The sequence below is a fragment of the Dryobates pubescens genome, chromosome 23 (genome assembly GCF_014839835.1).
Source record: "Dryobates pubescens isolate bDryPub1 chromosome 23, bDryPub1.pri, whole genome shotgun sequence".
Taxonomy (NCBI): Eukaryota; Metazoa; Chordata; class Aves; order Piciformes; family Picidae; genus Dryobates; species Dryobates pubescens.
Window position 1 is genome coordinate 18,028,692 of NC_071634.1, and position 13,455 is coordinate 18,042,146.

Genomic DNA, 13,455 nt, shown 5'->3' on the forward strand with positions numbered 1-13,455 from the left:
TTGCAATATTTATTCTTATATGAAGTAATGGAGTAGAGAAAATCATATTATTTAATATGATACATAGTACTTAATACATAAACTGGAATCTCTAATCTCATTGAGGTTTTTATAAGTTAAAAAGATGAAGAGACATGATAGACACCTTGGATATTCTGTTGTACTTAGTAGGAAGCAGTGGTATAAAAATAAAAGGGGCAGTTTGTTCAGAATTGAGACAAATAGCTGGGACACTGCTTTCCACAATTTTCTTCATTATTGTAAGGGTTGAGGTTCCTTAAGCTACCTCATTTAGCCAACTATTTCACATTTTAAGAGGTAAACATGGAATCTGTTCAGTACCAAGAATCTCTGTATTAATTTAATTAACTCTGTATTACTCCTTGGGAGAAATGGTTTTGGGAAAGAGCTGAATGACTTAAGAACTGAAAATATGTAGCAATACTTGTCAAAATTCACAATTTTATTCTTAAAAGGAATAGGTTTAACAGCTTTGTATTAAATGGCTGGTTTCAAGTGATGCATATTATTCATGCTCTTAACTCAGTCTTAATTTTTCCTCATGGCCTGGCTGGCATTGCAGGTTGTCAGTAAATCATCTGAGCCCAAGCACGATAAAACGAGGAGGGGAGATAATCATGATCCTAAATGGAATGCAGCTAAGAGAGCTTGTTCTGCCACCTGTGCCTTGAATCTTTCTGAGAGTATGGCTGCCTATTTGTAGTTAAAAATGAATACTGGTCTTGGCATGTTTCATGTGGTGGTGGCCTGAGACTGTTGGACTGGTATATACCTGCTATCTTCTGGCAGTTCTGTTAGCTCACTGGCATACTACTTGTCTATGTGTACAGGGTTTATACTGCTTTGAATATATTTAGTGTTCTGTAGAGCTGATGTTTCGCAAGGCTTGCTTTTTTGGCAACATGCAGGGATTGCTCTTCAGTTAGACTTTTAACAGCGGAACTTCCGGATTCCGAGGCAGAAGAATTTATCTGAAAATACAAAAACTGTCTTGGAGATACATGCAGAACCTCCACGTTCATAAGCAGATTTATTGTGGCTGCAAGGAAAACTCTGAAGACATGACTTTATTAGGAAAGAATAGAATCACAGAATGTATGAATTTATTATGAGGGCATAGTGTGGGGTTGTTTTCATCTGTGGACACTGTAAAGGTATAGCTCTAATAGGCGGAGACAGCTATGTTAATTCAGCAAAAATAACTCATTATCTTTTACTCTCCAGTCAGGAAAAATCCCATGTTTATTTTTGATCATCAGCTGTCCAACCTGTCAAAACTGCTGGTTTGCATCCCTGGAAGCATATAGCATGTTGTTAATACAGAATTCTGCATTAGTGTTTTAGAGCTCAGTAAACTGGATTTAAATACTAATACAGAGATACTTGGGGTATGTTTTCACTGAAGAACCTAATCGTTTTCAGATTGGTAATTTCTGATGGTCCTTCTGTGGTAATATTTTTAAGCAAGAGTAAAAAGCTCAGCAGTTGGGGGCAGGAATAGGGGGAACGGGAAACAACTTTGCAGACAGCAAGAGAATGAAGAGATGAGGGGAGGTGTGATGGGCACTGGAGCAGAGATTGGTGTTAGGAGCAGATGATCTCTAAGGTCCCTTCCAATCTAAGCCATTCTATGAATATAGGGTACAGGTTGCCTATAATTATGGTATCAAATCAATTAGAGATTTTAAGTACAGCATGTGTAGCTCAAATGGCAAGGCATCTGTATCCTGATTCCTACTGTAGCTTACTACAAGTTAATAGACTTGTGTGAAATGGAATGCTGAGTGGAAGTCAGTGCTTTATTTACAGTACTCGGATGCCTCCAATAATCATGACAGGCAGGCAGTTAAAATGCACGAGTTCACCCAACCTTTTTAGAAGGGTTCTATCTTTTTGAAAGTTGAGCCATGTGAGACAGACAAGTCTTCAGAGATACCTGAACAATTGAATACTGCTGACTATGTTATACCAAAAATGCATATTAGATTATGATGTACTTCACTAAGAGAATTGTAGGATGTGCATTTTGTTCTCAAATTCCATTTCTACACGTTTAAAACATCTTGTTGTTTGTTTGTCTTTCTTTCCTCCTATTAAGACTGTGAGCCAGAAGAGCTAACTGACTGGTCTATGGATGAGAAATGTTCCTTTTGTAATTTACACAAAGAAACAGTCAGTGTAAGTATGAACATGTTATCAGCATGACTCCTCAGCATCCAATTTTTGCTTTGGAAGTAAGACTCTGAGTTTTGCAAGTAGTCTAATTTTGCATTTTGCCGCAAGCTACTTTGGGTATGAGAGGGAGCGAGGTGGTTTGGCTTTATAGTAAATATCTTTCTGGTGGTTCTCTTTCACTTAGGAGCTCAACAATTTAATTGTATCTTTTGCTGTCAATAGGCTTATTTCTGAACGATTTTGTGGTCTTCATCTGTATTCTAGGATCGCGCATCAGTTATCGGTTCTTCACAGTCAACGCCTACAGAGGAACTGTCATCTCAGGGCCAGTCCAACACTGATAAGATTGAATGCCAAGCAGAAAACTATCTAAATGCACTCTTTCGAAAGAAAGGTAATGGAAGTACCTCTTCTATATTAAGATGAAAATTACCATCTGAGTAAAGGAAGGAAAAATGATGAATGCTTACAAGAACAGAAAATGAGAGTGAACTTAATTCTTCTGTTTGTTCACTCAGGTTAACTAAGCTAATCACGATACAGGGCATGGAATAAATTGCAGTATTCTGGCTTTAACTTGCTGGTGATCTCACAGTGAGCCAAGAGTATTGCTGCAACAGTTTGGTGCTGTTGAGGTGGGCTCAGTCTAGAAAACATGGCCTTTTTGTGAAAAGGGCAGAGCTTGAGCGAATACAGGAAACATGCTGGTGAGCAACCAGGTGTTCTTAGCTCTGCTATCCACACAACAGCATTGTAAGATGTGAGGAGGGCTTGTGATTCCCTGCTGATTTTTCACTGCTTTTTCCTGTTGTGTGAGAAGAGAAATTAAGTCAGTATTTTGGCTTTCTTGAAAACCAGTCTCTTTTCATTAAGAATAGAATACTGCTGTGGAGCACCATTTTGGTAGCTTTTAACTGCTTGTTCTTTGTCCTGCCAAACACGTGTGTAAGTCAGAACTATCAGTTAAATCAGCCATTCCATTGTTCATTGCACACAATTAATCCTAAATGTGAGATCTGAATTAAAATTAATCATTGCAATTAGTCAGAATTGCATATGAGCTACATTTCTGCCTTTTCTTGCATTCTGACTGCCAATTTGACAATCCCAAGCAGAAAATACCAGATTATATCATACAAATGTGTCATTTAGGTTTCTCTTAATAATACCTGGAGGCCTTCAGTGATTTGAAGGAAATTAGAGGAGTGTCAGAACTACTTTTAGAGAACAGTCTACTTAAGAGATTGTTCTGCTGGGTTTGAAGTAACATGTACATGATCCGTAGAATAAATACAGCTGCTTTGTGTTTTGAATCCACTATGTGGAAAACAACAGTTTGAGCAGATGTAAGCATGTAGATTTAAAACTTTGTAAGCAGCTATGGTCATGACTCCCAACACAACATTTGAGAATAAAAACGTTTTAGGTCGAACAAAGTATATCTGGTGCCATCTGCTGATAATAATTAAGAAATATTTGCTACTAATGTTAAGCATAGAGACTTAATATTTTCCTTATCCCCACTGTAGACTAAGGATTGATGTAAAAACTGACGATGATGCTACTTGAAATGTCATATACAAATCGTGTAATACAAGCAACTGAATTTCACAATAAAGTTGTAAAGGTGAAACAACTCTTTTCTTTAGGCTGAGCTTCTCAAAAGCCTCACTGTTCCATGTTATGGAAAGGACTAATCTGTAGAACTACACTTGCAATTATTTTTGTTATAATTGTTCTCTGAAAGTAAATTCTTTATGCATTAATTCATAGATGAATTTAACTTTTTCTATTTACAAATCTTTCCTTTCAAAACTGAAAATGAGCAGTCTGCAAATTAAAGCTCCATTTGCCAGTAGTAAACAGATTCTGGCTCCCAGACTCTCATTGTTAATCTGTCTACATAGGTTTACTTGCATGCTGTGGCAGAGGAATAAGGTAAAGACTGGTAACATGTGCTGAACATGTTCTTCTATGTGACCTCCAGTTAGGCACACTTGTAAGAAAAACTTACGAAATATCTGAATGAATGTGTTCATTATACATGTACTTATTGCACACTTTTTTGTGTTTATGGGATATATTTATGTAAAGAAAAGTAATTAAGTTTGAGGGGTTTAACACATCTCTTGCCTGTGTTGTTTTTGTTTTTAGATCTTCCTCAGAACTGTGATCCTAACATTCCCCTAGTTGCTCAGGAATTAATGAAGAAAATGATCCGTCAGTTTGCAATTGAGTACATTTCCAAAAGTAGCAAAATTCAAGAGAACAGAAATGGTTCATCCTTTGAACCAGGTCTGATATGTAAAAGTATCCAGATGAACCAAACGGAAAACTCCCTTCAGGAAGAACAGGATAGCCCTCTAGACCTCACTGTGAATCGAAATCAAGAGCAGAATACTCAGCAAGGTAAATGTCTATATCTGCTTATCTGTGTTTTGATGTCCTTTGTTACTTTATTGTTTCTTACTCCTTTAACAAAAGTCTTGGTGAAACATCTCTGCTTTGTCTTTCCAAAGGAGTAGTTGGTATATATGGTAAAATAACAAATTGTCCCATTTGATTAAAATAATGTTTAAGGAAATTTGGTGTTGCATCAACTTAACACCTAAAGGAAACTCACAGATTTTCCTTTTAATCATCAGGAAAAACTCTATAAGAGAGCTGTTAAAAAAAAAAAAGAGGTAAAAAATCCCAAGCAAACAAAAAAATACCATTGCTAAAGAAACAAACTAAAGCCAGACAAAAACCAACCACCACCAAGCAAAAAACCAGAACAAAATGACCACAAAACAAACAAAACCAAACTGAATTCTTTCTGATAACATTTCTTATATTGTGGCACTGGAATTTCCCAGCTTCAGAATACTGAATCTAAGTCAACTCACCTGTGTCTCACAGGTAACAGTGGTTCAAAATTTGTTGAAGAAATACCTGTTAAGAAGGCTTCTAAGAGAAGAGAGATCCTGGAATTTCAGAGAGCAAAGGTCATTCTGTTTATATCAGCCCTTGGACACCGATTCTTAAATTCAGGCTGGTTAGAATGCCAGAAAGAGAAGATTAATTTGGGAGGAAATTTCCATACTTCCTGCTTTGTCCTTTATAGATCAGTGCAACTTTGTTAACTGAGTAAAGCTAGAAAAAAAGAGGAAGTCCATTTACAGAAAGGAAATAATTCATTTTCCTCAAGGAACATTGCTATTCAAAACTGATAACTATATGAGTACAAGTGTGTTGGACTTAAAATTGATCTGGATTAGTAGCAAGTTTCAGTAAGGGTTGTGGCTGGCACACGCTGCTGAAGACAGTGACAAACAGCTTTTGTCTTTTACAGATCAAGGGTCCATTTTAATCCAATCATCCCACAGAGCAAAAGGAAATGTTTACCTATATGTCACATTTAAAAAGCTTTTTAAAAAGTAGAACTGACGAATTACATTTTTGTGGAAACTTGGATTCATCAGAAAGAAAATGAACTTCATCTGTGTGTAGTCTTTCATTGACACATCCTTTGGAGGGAGGAACTCTTGACGTGGATTTACCTTGCTGAACATACCTATTCTGGATTAAATTTTAAGCATCCTTTCTCTTTAACAGCAGAAGCAGTAAGAAATTGAGGAATTCCTGCTTTTATTCTACGTGGTCAGCAGAAGCCAGTTCATACCTAGGTTTAGCAAATACTGTGTGCTGATCTCTGTGCTTCGACATCTCTCTGCTATGGATGAGTTGCAGATTTGATAGATTTATAAATGGGCCGTACTGAAGCAGACTTCTTTTGCAAGGGCAATGAAAAGTACTTTCTTGATATCAGCACTATGGCCTGTTGCTTGCTTCAACAGCCAGTTATGAAGAATAACTAGTTGAAAGTGTCCATGAGGGAGCAAAGTCCCCAGTCAAGTTCTGCTCCTCACCGAGCTTAAATAAATCTTTCATGTACGAAAGCGAAAGGGAAGGCAGAGAGTGAACAGGGCAGGGATGAGAATGAAGTTCTGCTGCCAGCCTCAACTATTGGAAAATCCATCGAACTTTTGTCCAAGAAAAACTTGTATAGAGAGATTAAGGTATTTAAATCTTTTTCATATATATAGGGTTTGTAATGCAGTATGTCTTAGACTACAACAGCCAGCTATAAATCTTGAATTTAACATTTGCCAGTGAATTCCCAGAGCAGACTCACACCCCTGTGCAGGTCTTTCCATCTCTCTAGTCTAGTTGTAGTGGAGGCAGCAGGGGGAATGTGTATAAACAAACTGTTAGAACATTTAATGACCCAAGTGTCATATGCTTAGCACTGTATTGGGCTCAAACTCTCCTTCCACTTATTGGGGTACTGCTTCTTCATCCAGTAACTTGGTCTGGTCTCTTAGCTGACCCTGCTTTAAGCAGGAGACAGCTAGAGAACTCCTGGGATCCCCAACAGCCTGAATTACCCTGTGAGCCTATGATTTAGTGATATCAGTTTTAACTTCAGTATCAGGCTTGTTTGTTAAAGTTTGAAAATATACATATGTGAATAATATCAAGGCCATTGCTTTGGTTGTCTTGCAAGTAAACAGTGTGATATTCTTAAGTATAAATCTTTTTGTTACAAATCAAACATATAAACCTATTTGACAGCTGACATTGTGAAAGTTGAAATTGTGCCATAGGTACAAACGTTTGCTGACAAAATTTGAGATCCCTAAACAGATGCTATCACTACTACTCATTCTTTGCAGGGGATGGAGTGCTAGATCTCTCTACAAAGAAAAGCGCGAGGTTGGAAGAACCGAAATACGATCCCTTGTGTTCTGAAAACTCAGTGTCTGGGTAAGCAACATTTAGGACTCTTTGGCTTATGTGAAAGACAATCCAGGTTTCTCTTCTCTAAAGTCAGGTTTTTATGTTCATAACATATTTGTATATACTGACACACACATGTGGTTCCTATTTTGCTTTCAAGAGATTTTTTGTCACTCATAAGTGTGTGTCTATGTATATATCATATGTTTCATTTGTCTTTTTCCTTTTTTTCTGTTTAAAGAAAAGTTATCAGAACAATCACCAAACTTTAGTTCATGTTACTAAAAGTGAACTGAAAATTGATAACATAACACATCAATAGGACAGTAAAAGAAAAAGTAAATATATTCTTTCAGCACTCATTTGGGAAACTACAATTTTGGACAAAAATGACCGTGTTAATATTCAGATTTAAAGTATTCTTCAACTAACATGAACAAGTCAAATGATTATCTTATTCTTTAATAAGAGAGAGCAAGCGTGCGAGAGAGAGAGAGCTCTTGATCATCATGCTTATACTTACATCATGGTTCTGACTATGGTGTGTGGTGGCAAATGGTTAAATTTCTTTATTCAGCAAGAAAAACGTTACTGCCTCTGCTGAAGCTACCACAAATCTAGTGAAACCTATTGTTTTGTTGGATTTCGTTCCAATCTTGGCATCCTCCCATCCACTAGCCATAGCAGGACCCTTTTTGTCACCTGTACGTCTTACCAAGTAACTTCCTACCAAGAGGACTGCGATAGCAGTATTTGTTGAAATTGTTGTGCAACTTTCATTTTACTAATTTGCTGATATGAAGAAGTTTTAGATTGAATTTGCCTTTGTAATTAGAGAGCTGTGAGTAGTGGCTAGAGATTTTTGTTGGTTTGTTGTGTTTTTTAAAGTGTGTTTTATTTTGCCAAAACGGTGGCAGCTACAGCACTTTCTCTGACTGTTGTAGAAAGCCTAGTCGTGTGTAAGTCTGGGGTGTTTGTGTGTAGTTATGTACTTATTGCTGCAAACTTTCTATGAGGGGGTTGACTCTTTTATTACTCGTTTAGCGGTAACGTCACGTTTCTACTAACAAAAACTCCTTCAGGATTTGGGTATTTAACGGAATGTTAATTGTATAATTAAAATTATAACAGTGTTGCTCTGCAAGCATGTGACCAAGGGAATATAGCAAGCACATGAGACTATTATCAAATGCTGAGCTAGGATATAAAGTTCTTGGAAGGGCTGCTGTAGAAGCCACCGTACGATTTTTGATGCACTGTCCTACCAGAACTGTAACATTTTGATAGGATAATCATTTAACTACCACATCTCAAAGGCTTTAAAGTATCAGAAGCAGTGATGTTACCGAAGCAAGGAGTATAATAAAGGAGTGGACCCTTCCCTTCCATAGCTGTGTGAGAGTCTCTCATACATCAGTTTACCATCGTTTCATTCCATCCATCCAGGAGACTACACAGACACAGAGAGGACTATGTGGAAAGAAGTGCTGAGTTTGCAGATGGTTTGCTCTCAAAAGCTTTGAAAGACATTCAGTCTGGAGCACTGGACATAAATAAAGCAGGCATACTTTATGGCATACCTCAAAAAACTTTACTTCTCCACTTAGAAGCCTTACCAGCAGGAAAGCCTGCACCTTTTAAAAACAAAACTCGAGATTTCAATGATAGTTATTCATTTAAAGACAGTAAAGAAACTTGTGCAGTCCTACAAAAAGTAGCCTTGTGGGCAAGAGCTCAAGCAGAGCGCACAGAAAAAAGTAAACTCAGTCTACTTGAAACCTCAGAATTAAAATTCCCAACAGCTTCCAGTTACCTCCACCAGTTAACTCTACAGAGAATGGTCACTCAATTTAAAGGAAAAAGTGAAAATCTACCATATGAAACTTCAAGTCCTACTGTACAATTAAAAATTCCTCAGCTAAGAATAAGTTCTGTGTCCAAACCACAGTCTGATACTGCTGGTCTTCTGGATGTTATGTACCACGTTTCTAAAACCTCCTCAGTCTTAGAAGGATCAGCTCTTCAAAAATTGAAAAATATACTCCCTAAACAGAACAAAATTGAATGTTCTGGACCTGTAACTCACTCAAGTGTTGACTCCTACTTTCTGCATGGGGACCTCTCTCCTTTGTGTCTTAATGCTAAGAATGGGACAGTAGATGGAACCTCAGAAAATACAGAAGATAGTTTGGATCGTAAAGATAATAAGCAACCAAGAAAAAAACGTGGCCGCTATCGGCAGTACGATCATGAAATAATGGAAGAAGCGATTGCAATGGTAATGAGTGGGAAAATGAGTGTTTCCAAAGCACAAGGAATTTATGGGGTACCTCACAGCACTTTAGAATATAAAGTAAAAGAAAGATCTGGAACGTTGAAGACTCCGCCGAAGAAGAAACTCCGATTACCAGATACTGGCTTATTTAATATGACAGATTCAGGGACTGGCAGCTGCAAAAGTAGTAGCAAGCCTGTGTAGAATACTTGTTAGCGAATTGTTGTGTGCGTGTGTGTGTGTATGTCTGTATACACACACAGTGTGAGAAATACACATGCTCACTCTGACAGAAGACGTGAAACTATACAGTTCAAAAACCACATACATGCCTTTTGAAAAATAGTTCTATTCAGGGTTTTCACTGTGGACAGAATTATAGAGTTGCTCACTTAATTCTGATAGTGTGTATTTAATATAATCCTTGTATAAATAGGTGAAAAGATTCAGGTTTTATTTAGTAGTCAATAGCATAAAGATGTTTTGGGGAAAACGAGTATTTGTCATGTGAAGCATAATTTTGAATTGGTGAAGAACCACTCTCTACCCATTCAATAATCCATCTGAGTACGGAATACACAACCAGGGTTTAGCAGACTTTTATACTTCACAGAATACTTGCAATAAATTTGTAAGTAACTCAGACTATTCAAACCAAGGGTTTTTTTATTTTTTTATTTTTAAAAAGCTAGTTCCTTACAAGGAGGTGGAATTGTGAAGTATTAGTAGGATATAGTACATTCTGTGAAAGAGAATAAGTTCATCTTAAATATCCAATACAAGTAAGAAAAATATTTCAGTACTAAAAATGTGTGTTTAGCAGGCATAAACTGCATTTTTTATCATTTTAAGAGGATTTTGTTGTTGGTTTAGAAGGAAATTGGTGTTTACAAAGTGTACACTTACGAAACCTGAAGAAATTACTGTAGTTATAGAACTATTAAATATGAAATAAGATGGAATACTAAGAGCATAAAATAATTTAAACTTTTAACATAATTTTCCATTTTAGTTTGACAAATAAGGTAACTATTAAGGTTTAAAGAGAAAGTTGGAATGCAACTTAGAGCATGTTCATAATGTGCACAGAATGAGCTTGAGAATGGTTTGGGTTTGTTTAGGTTCTTTTGTTAAAACGTGCTGGTTAGTTGATGTTATGACTACTTAAAATTTATTTAAGGATTGTGTCACACTCCTACTGAAGAACCTCACTGTAACTGTAATATATTTGCTGCTGTGACATTTCAAAACCTTTTCAGTTTATCAAAATGAATACCAAGTTACATTATCATTTTGCTAATAACCAAATTTGCAGTTCAGGGTCTTGATAGAAATACAAATATTAAACAGTGAAGCTGTTTTGAACTTTCAATAATAGAAATTCTTTATACATTTGGTAGGTAGAAGTTAGGCAGTTCACTTTAACTTTTAATAAAACTTAAGGGAGACCAATTACCCTCATATTGCAGTTTTCACAGGAATTTGAAAGCATTCACACTGGACTTTATGTAACTCATAATTTTTGTGTGATACCACAAAGCGTGTGTCTACATATGAAGAATGAGGGCTTGCTTAATACATTCAATACTGAACACGAGTGCCCTTTTCCTCTCAAAAAGTATTTTTTTCCTTTGTACATCTAACTTGGCATAGAAAACTATTTTTATTCAAATTTTATAAATCTGGGGCACATGCATACAATTTTTTTCCCCCACTTAAACTTGCATGTGTTTAGGTGAACTACATAAATGAAAGGGGATGTTACATACCTATGGGCCACATCAGGTAATTGGGCAAAACACACTGCAATATTGATGGCAAAACCTAGCCCTGATTTGTTAATGCTACTGAAAAACAGCGGGTTCCATTTTTACACATTTTAACACAGAATAGTCCTTTGAAACTGCACCACCAGTTCTTTGGTCTCTCAGATCTATACTGAATCTTTTTTCAGTGGTTAAGGTTTACTTGCATATTACAGAATGAATCCTTTTTTAAAGCAGAACTCTACTTGATAAAACAGCAGATGTCAGGGTCATCTTTCATTTAAAGACGAATTAAGCCATATTTTGTGAGAAGCAGATGGATTAATTTGTGAATATATCCCCAGTGAAGAAATGAAATTGAACAAAACCCTTAACTGCTTCAAGATCTGTCTTTATACAGTTTTACTTGCAAAACTTTCGAGCTTCAGTACATTGCCTAATATTTATATCATGCTGATATTTTCTACTCCTCAGACAAGGATATAAATTTGAGTCAGAAGTTTGTATTGAAGCCAAGTTGCAGTACTCTTTTTGTATCATTTCAAAGATGACCTGACCAAAAAAGAAAAAAAAAAACCACAAACAAAACCAGGATTCATAAAATCAGGGATCATTTTACTATTGACTTAACAGTACTCAGTAGTTTTGTATGTAATATTATAATTAATTTTCAACATTTTAGTACTTGTATTTATTTTTTGGTCAGAAATAGTATATTAAGATATTTTTTGATAGTTTATAGATTCTACTCAACCTGTAAGTGTTTTAAAAGAACAGAATTATTTGTTTCTAATTATTAGGCTAATCTTTGATTACACAACTAAGGAAAGGCAGGGAAATGTGTAGATTCTCCTCCCCCAACCCCTACGTGTTCCGCAGAAAGTCATTGAAATTACACGTTTTGAACTGTTTTATAAATTCAGTTACCAGTCACTGCTTAGTCACTGAGGATTTCTGACAATTCCTGTTTCAGCAGAATTTTAAATGAAGGCGAAAGCAAGCCCTACATGCTTTCTACTTATTTGAATGTTTCTCAAGTATTTTATATTAAAAAAACAGTGCCTCTGTTTTTAGAACTACTGCTCAGTAAAGCTGTTGAAACCATTTCTGGTAGCTAATGACAATTTTATATTAAATTGTATATTAACTTTAGTGAGACTGATTTTTTTTTTCCCATTTTTTTAGTTGTTTACAGTACAAATACTTGTATTTGTTTTTAATTGCAGTATTTCCATTGTCGCAGTAATTTAGTACAACTCTGTGGCTGCCTTGATTTTTGACAGATTTTTGTTAACTGATTTTTAGGCAATTAGTTATATTTATGCATAAATCAATTGCACTATAATTCATGAATTATTTATTACAATATTTTCTAATGAATTCCATGTATTTGTCTTGTGTTGTAAACGTACTGTAATTCTGTTTTCTTCTTTGTGTTGTTATATTCCTAAATCTGATTGTATGGATTTAATTGTTTAGTTAACGTGTTTCTACGTTGTAATTTGTAGTAAAGCACTTCAATGCTTTTGCACATAAATTTACAACACTGATGTGTGATTGATTTTTGCTCATTCAGTAAAAAAAAAAAAAAAGGAAAGAAAGAAACAAAACCCTGTACACTGACTCGTTTGACTTACTCCCAAGGCACAAGCTCTTTGGCAGTGGACTAAGAACAAGATCTGTACAAATCAGTGCACAATGACTAATTTACTGTGAGATTTTGATACATCAGAAATAGCAGCTTTAAGGAAGGATGATTTCCCTGAATTGGTGCATTACTCAGAAATGGAAAGAAATTCACAAAACTAATTTTGTAGCAGTTTTGGGCTTAAGATTTTTTGCTATTACAGATCATATATAACATTTTTCTTTTTTTTTGAGGGATTTATTGATTAAGGAAAGTCAGAAAACAAACATTTCTATAAGGAAAGTGTCTGTTTCTATAGTAGTGCTGTGCTGTTCATGTCAGTACTTGAACTTGTGTTCTACTCCCAGTTCTGCAAAGGTTCTGCCTTCTCTGTGGCTGAGACAAAAGAGGAGGGAACACTAGGGAAGGACATCATGTGGGAGTCCTCTGATACATCTCTGTCCTGATAGGTGTTTTTTGGTGGTTTTTTTTCATTTTTGAAGGAGGCAAAAGTTTACTCTTTTCTACATAAAATAATGAAGGGCTAGTACTTATCACAACTCTGCTTTTGTGCCAGTTCTCTGGTCAGATCTCACTCCATGATACTAACGGCCCCTGCCCTCCATCAGGGAAATAATGACATTCCATGCTGTACAAAAGGTGCAGGGTGAGCAGTGTGTATTGATCCTCCCACCTCCCCAGCTCCTGCATTTCCTACCCCCTCTCTCTAGCCCTTTCAGTGATTTGGAAGAAGTGCCAGACTGCTCTGTGAAGGAAGCATGCAATTGTGGAATTATTCTTTAGGCTTT

At 36.1% G+C, this 13,455-nt stretch overlaps 1 protein-coding gene across 6 annotated transcripts in view; it reads left to right on the forward strand.

Annotated features, from left to right (window-relative positions):
* Window positions 1-13,455, forward strand: part of LCORL (ligand dependent nuclear receptor corepressor like) — a 49,755-nt gene that overhangs the window by 20,072 nt on the left and 16,228 nt on the right. For 3 of the 6 annotated variants that reach the window (XM_054172441.1, XM_054172438.1, XM_054172439.1), the window contains exons 3-6: window positions 2,120-2,199; window positions 2,461-2,590; window positions 4,351-4,605; window positions 6,915-7,005. In XM_054172441.1, coding sequence (XP_054028416.1) covers window positions 2,120-2,199; window positions 2,461-2,590; window positions 4,351-4,605; window positions 6,915-7,005 — 556 coding nt within the window. Of the gene's footprint in view, window positions 1-2,119; window positions 2,200-2,460; window positions 2,591-4,350; window positions 4,606-6,914; window positions 7,006-8,424; window positions 9,907-13,455 lie in introns of those variants that run through there. The other 3 variants (XM_054172440.1, XM_009910448.2, XM_054172442.1) reach the window with 3 other exon arrangements.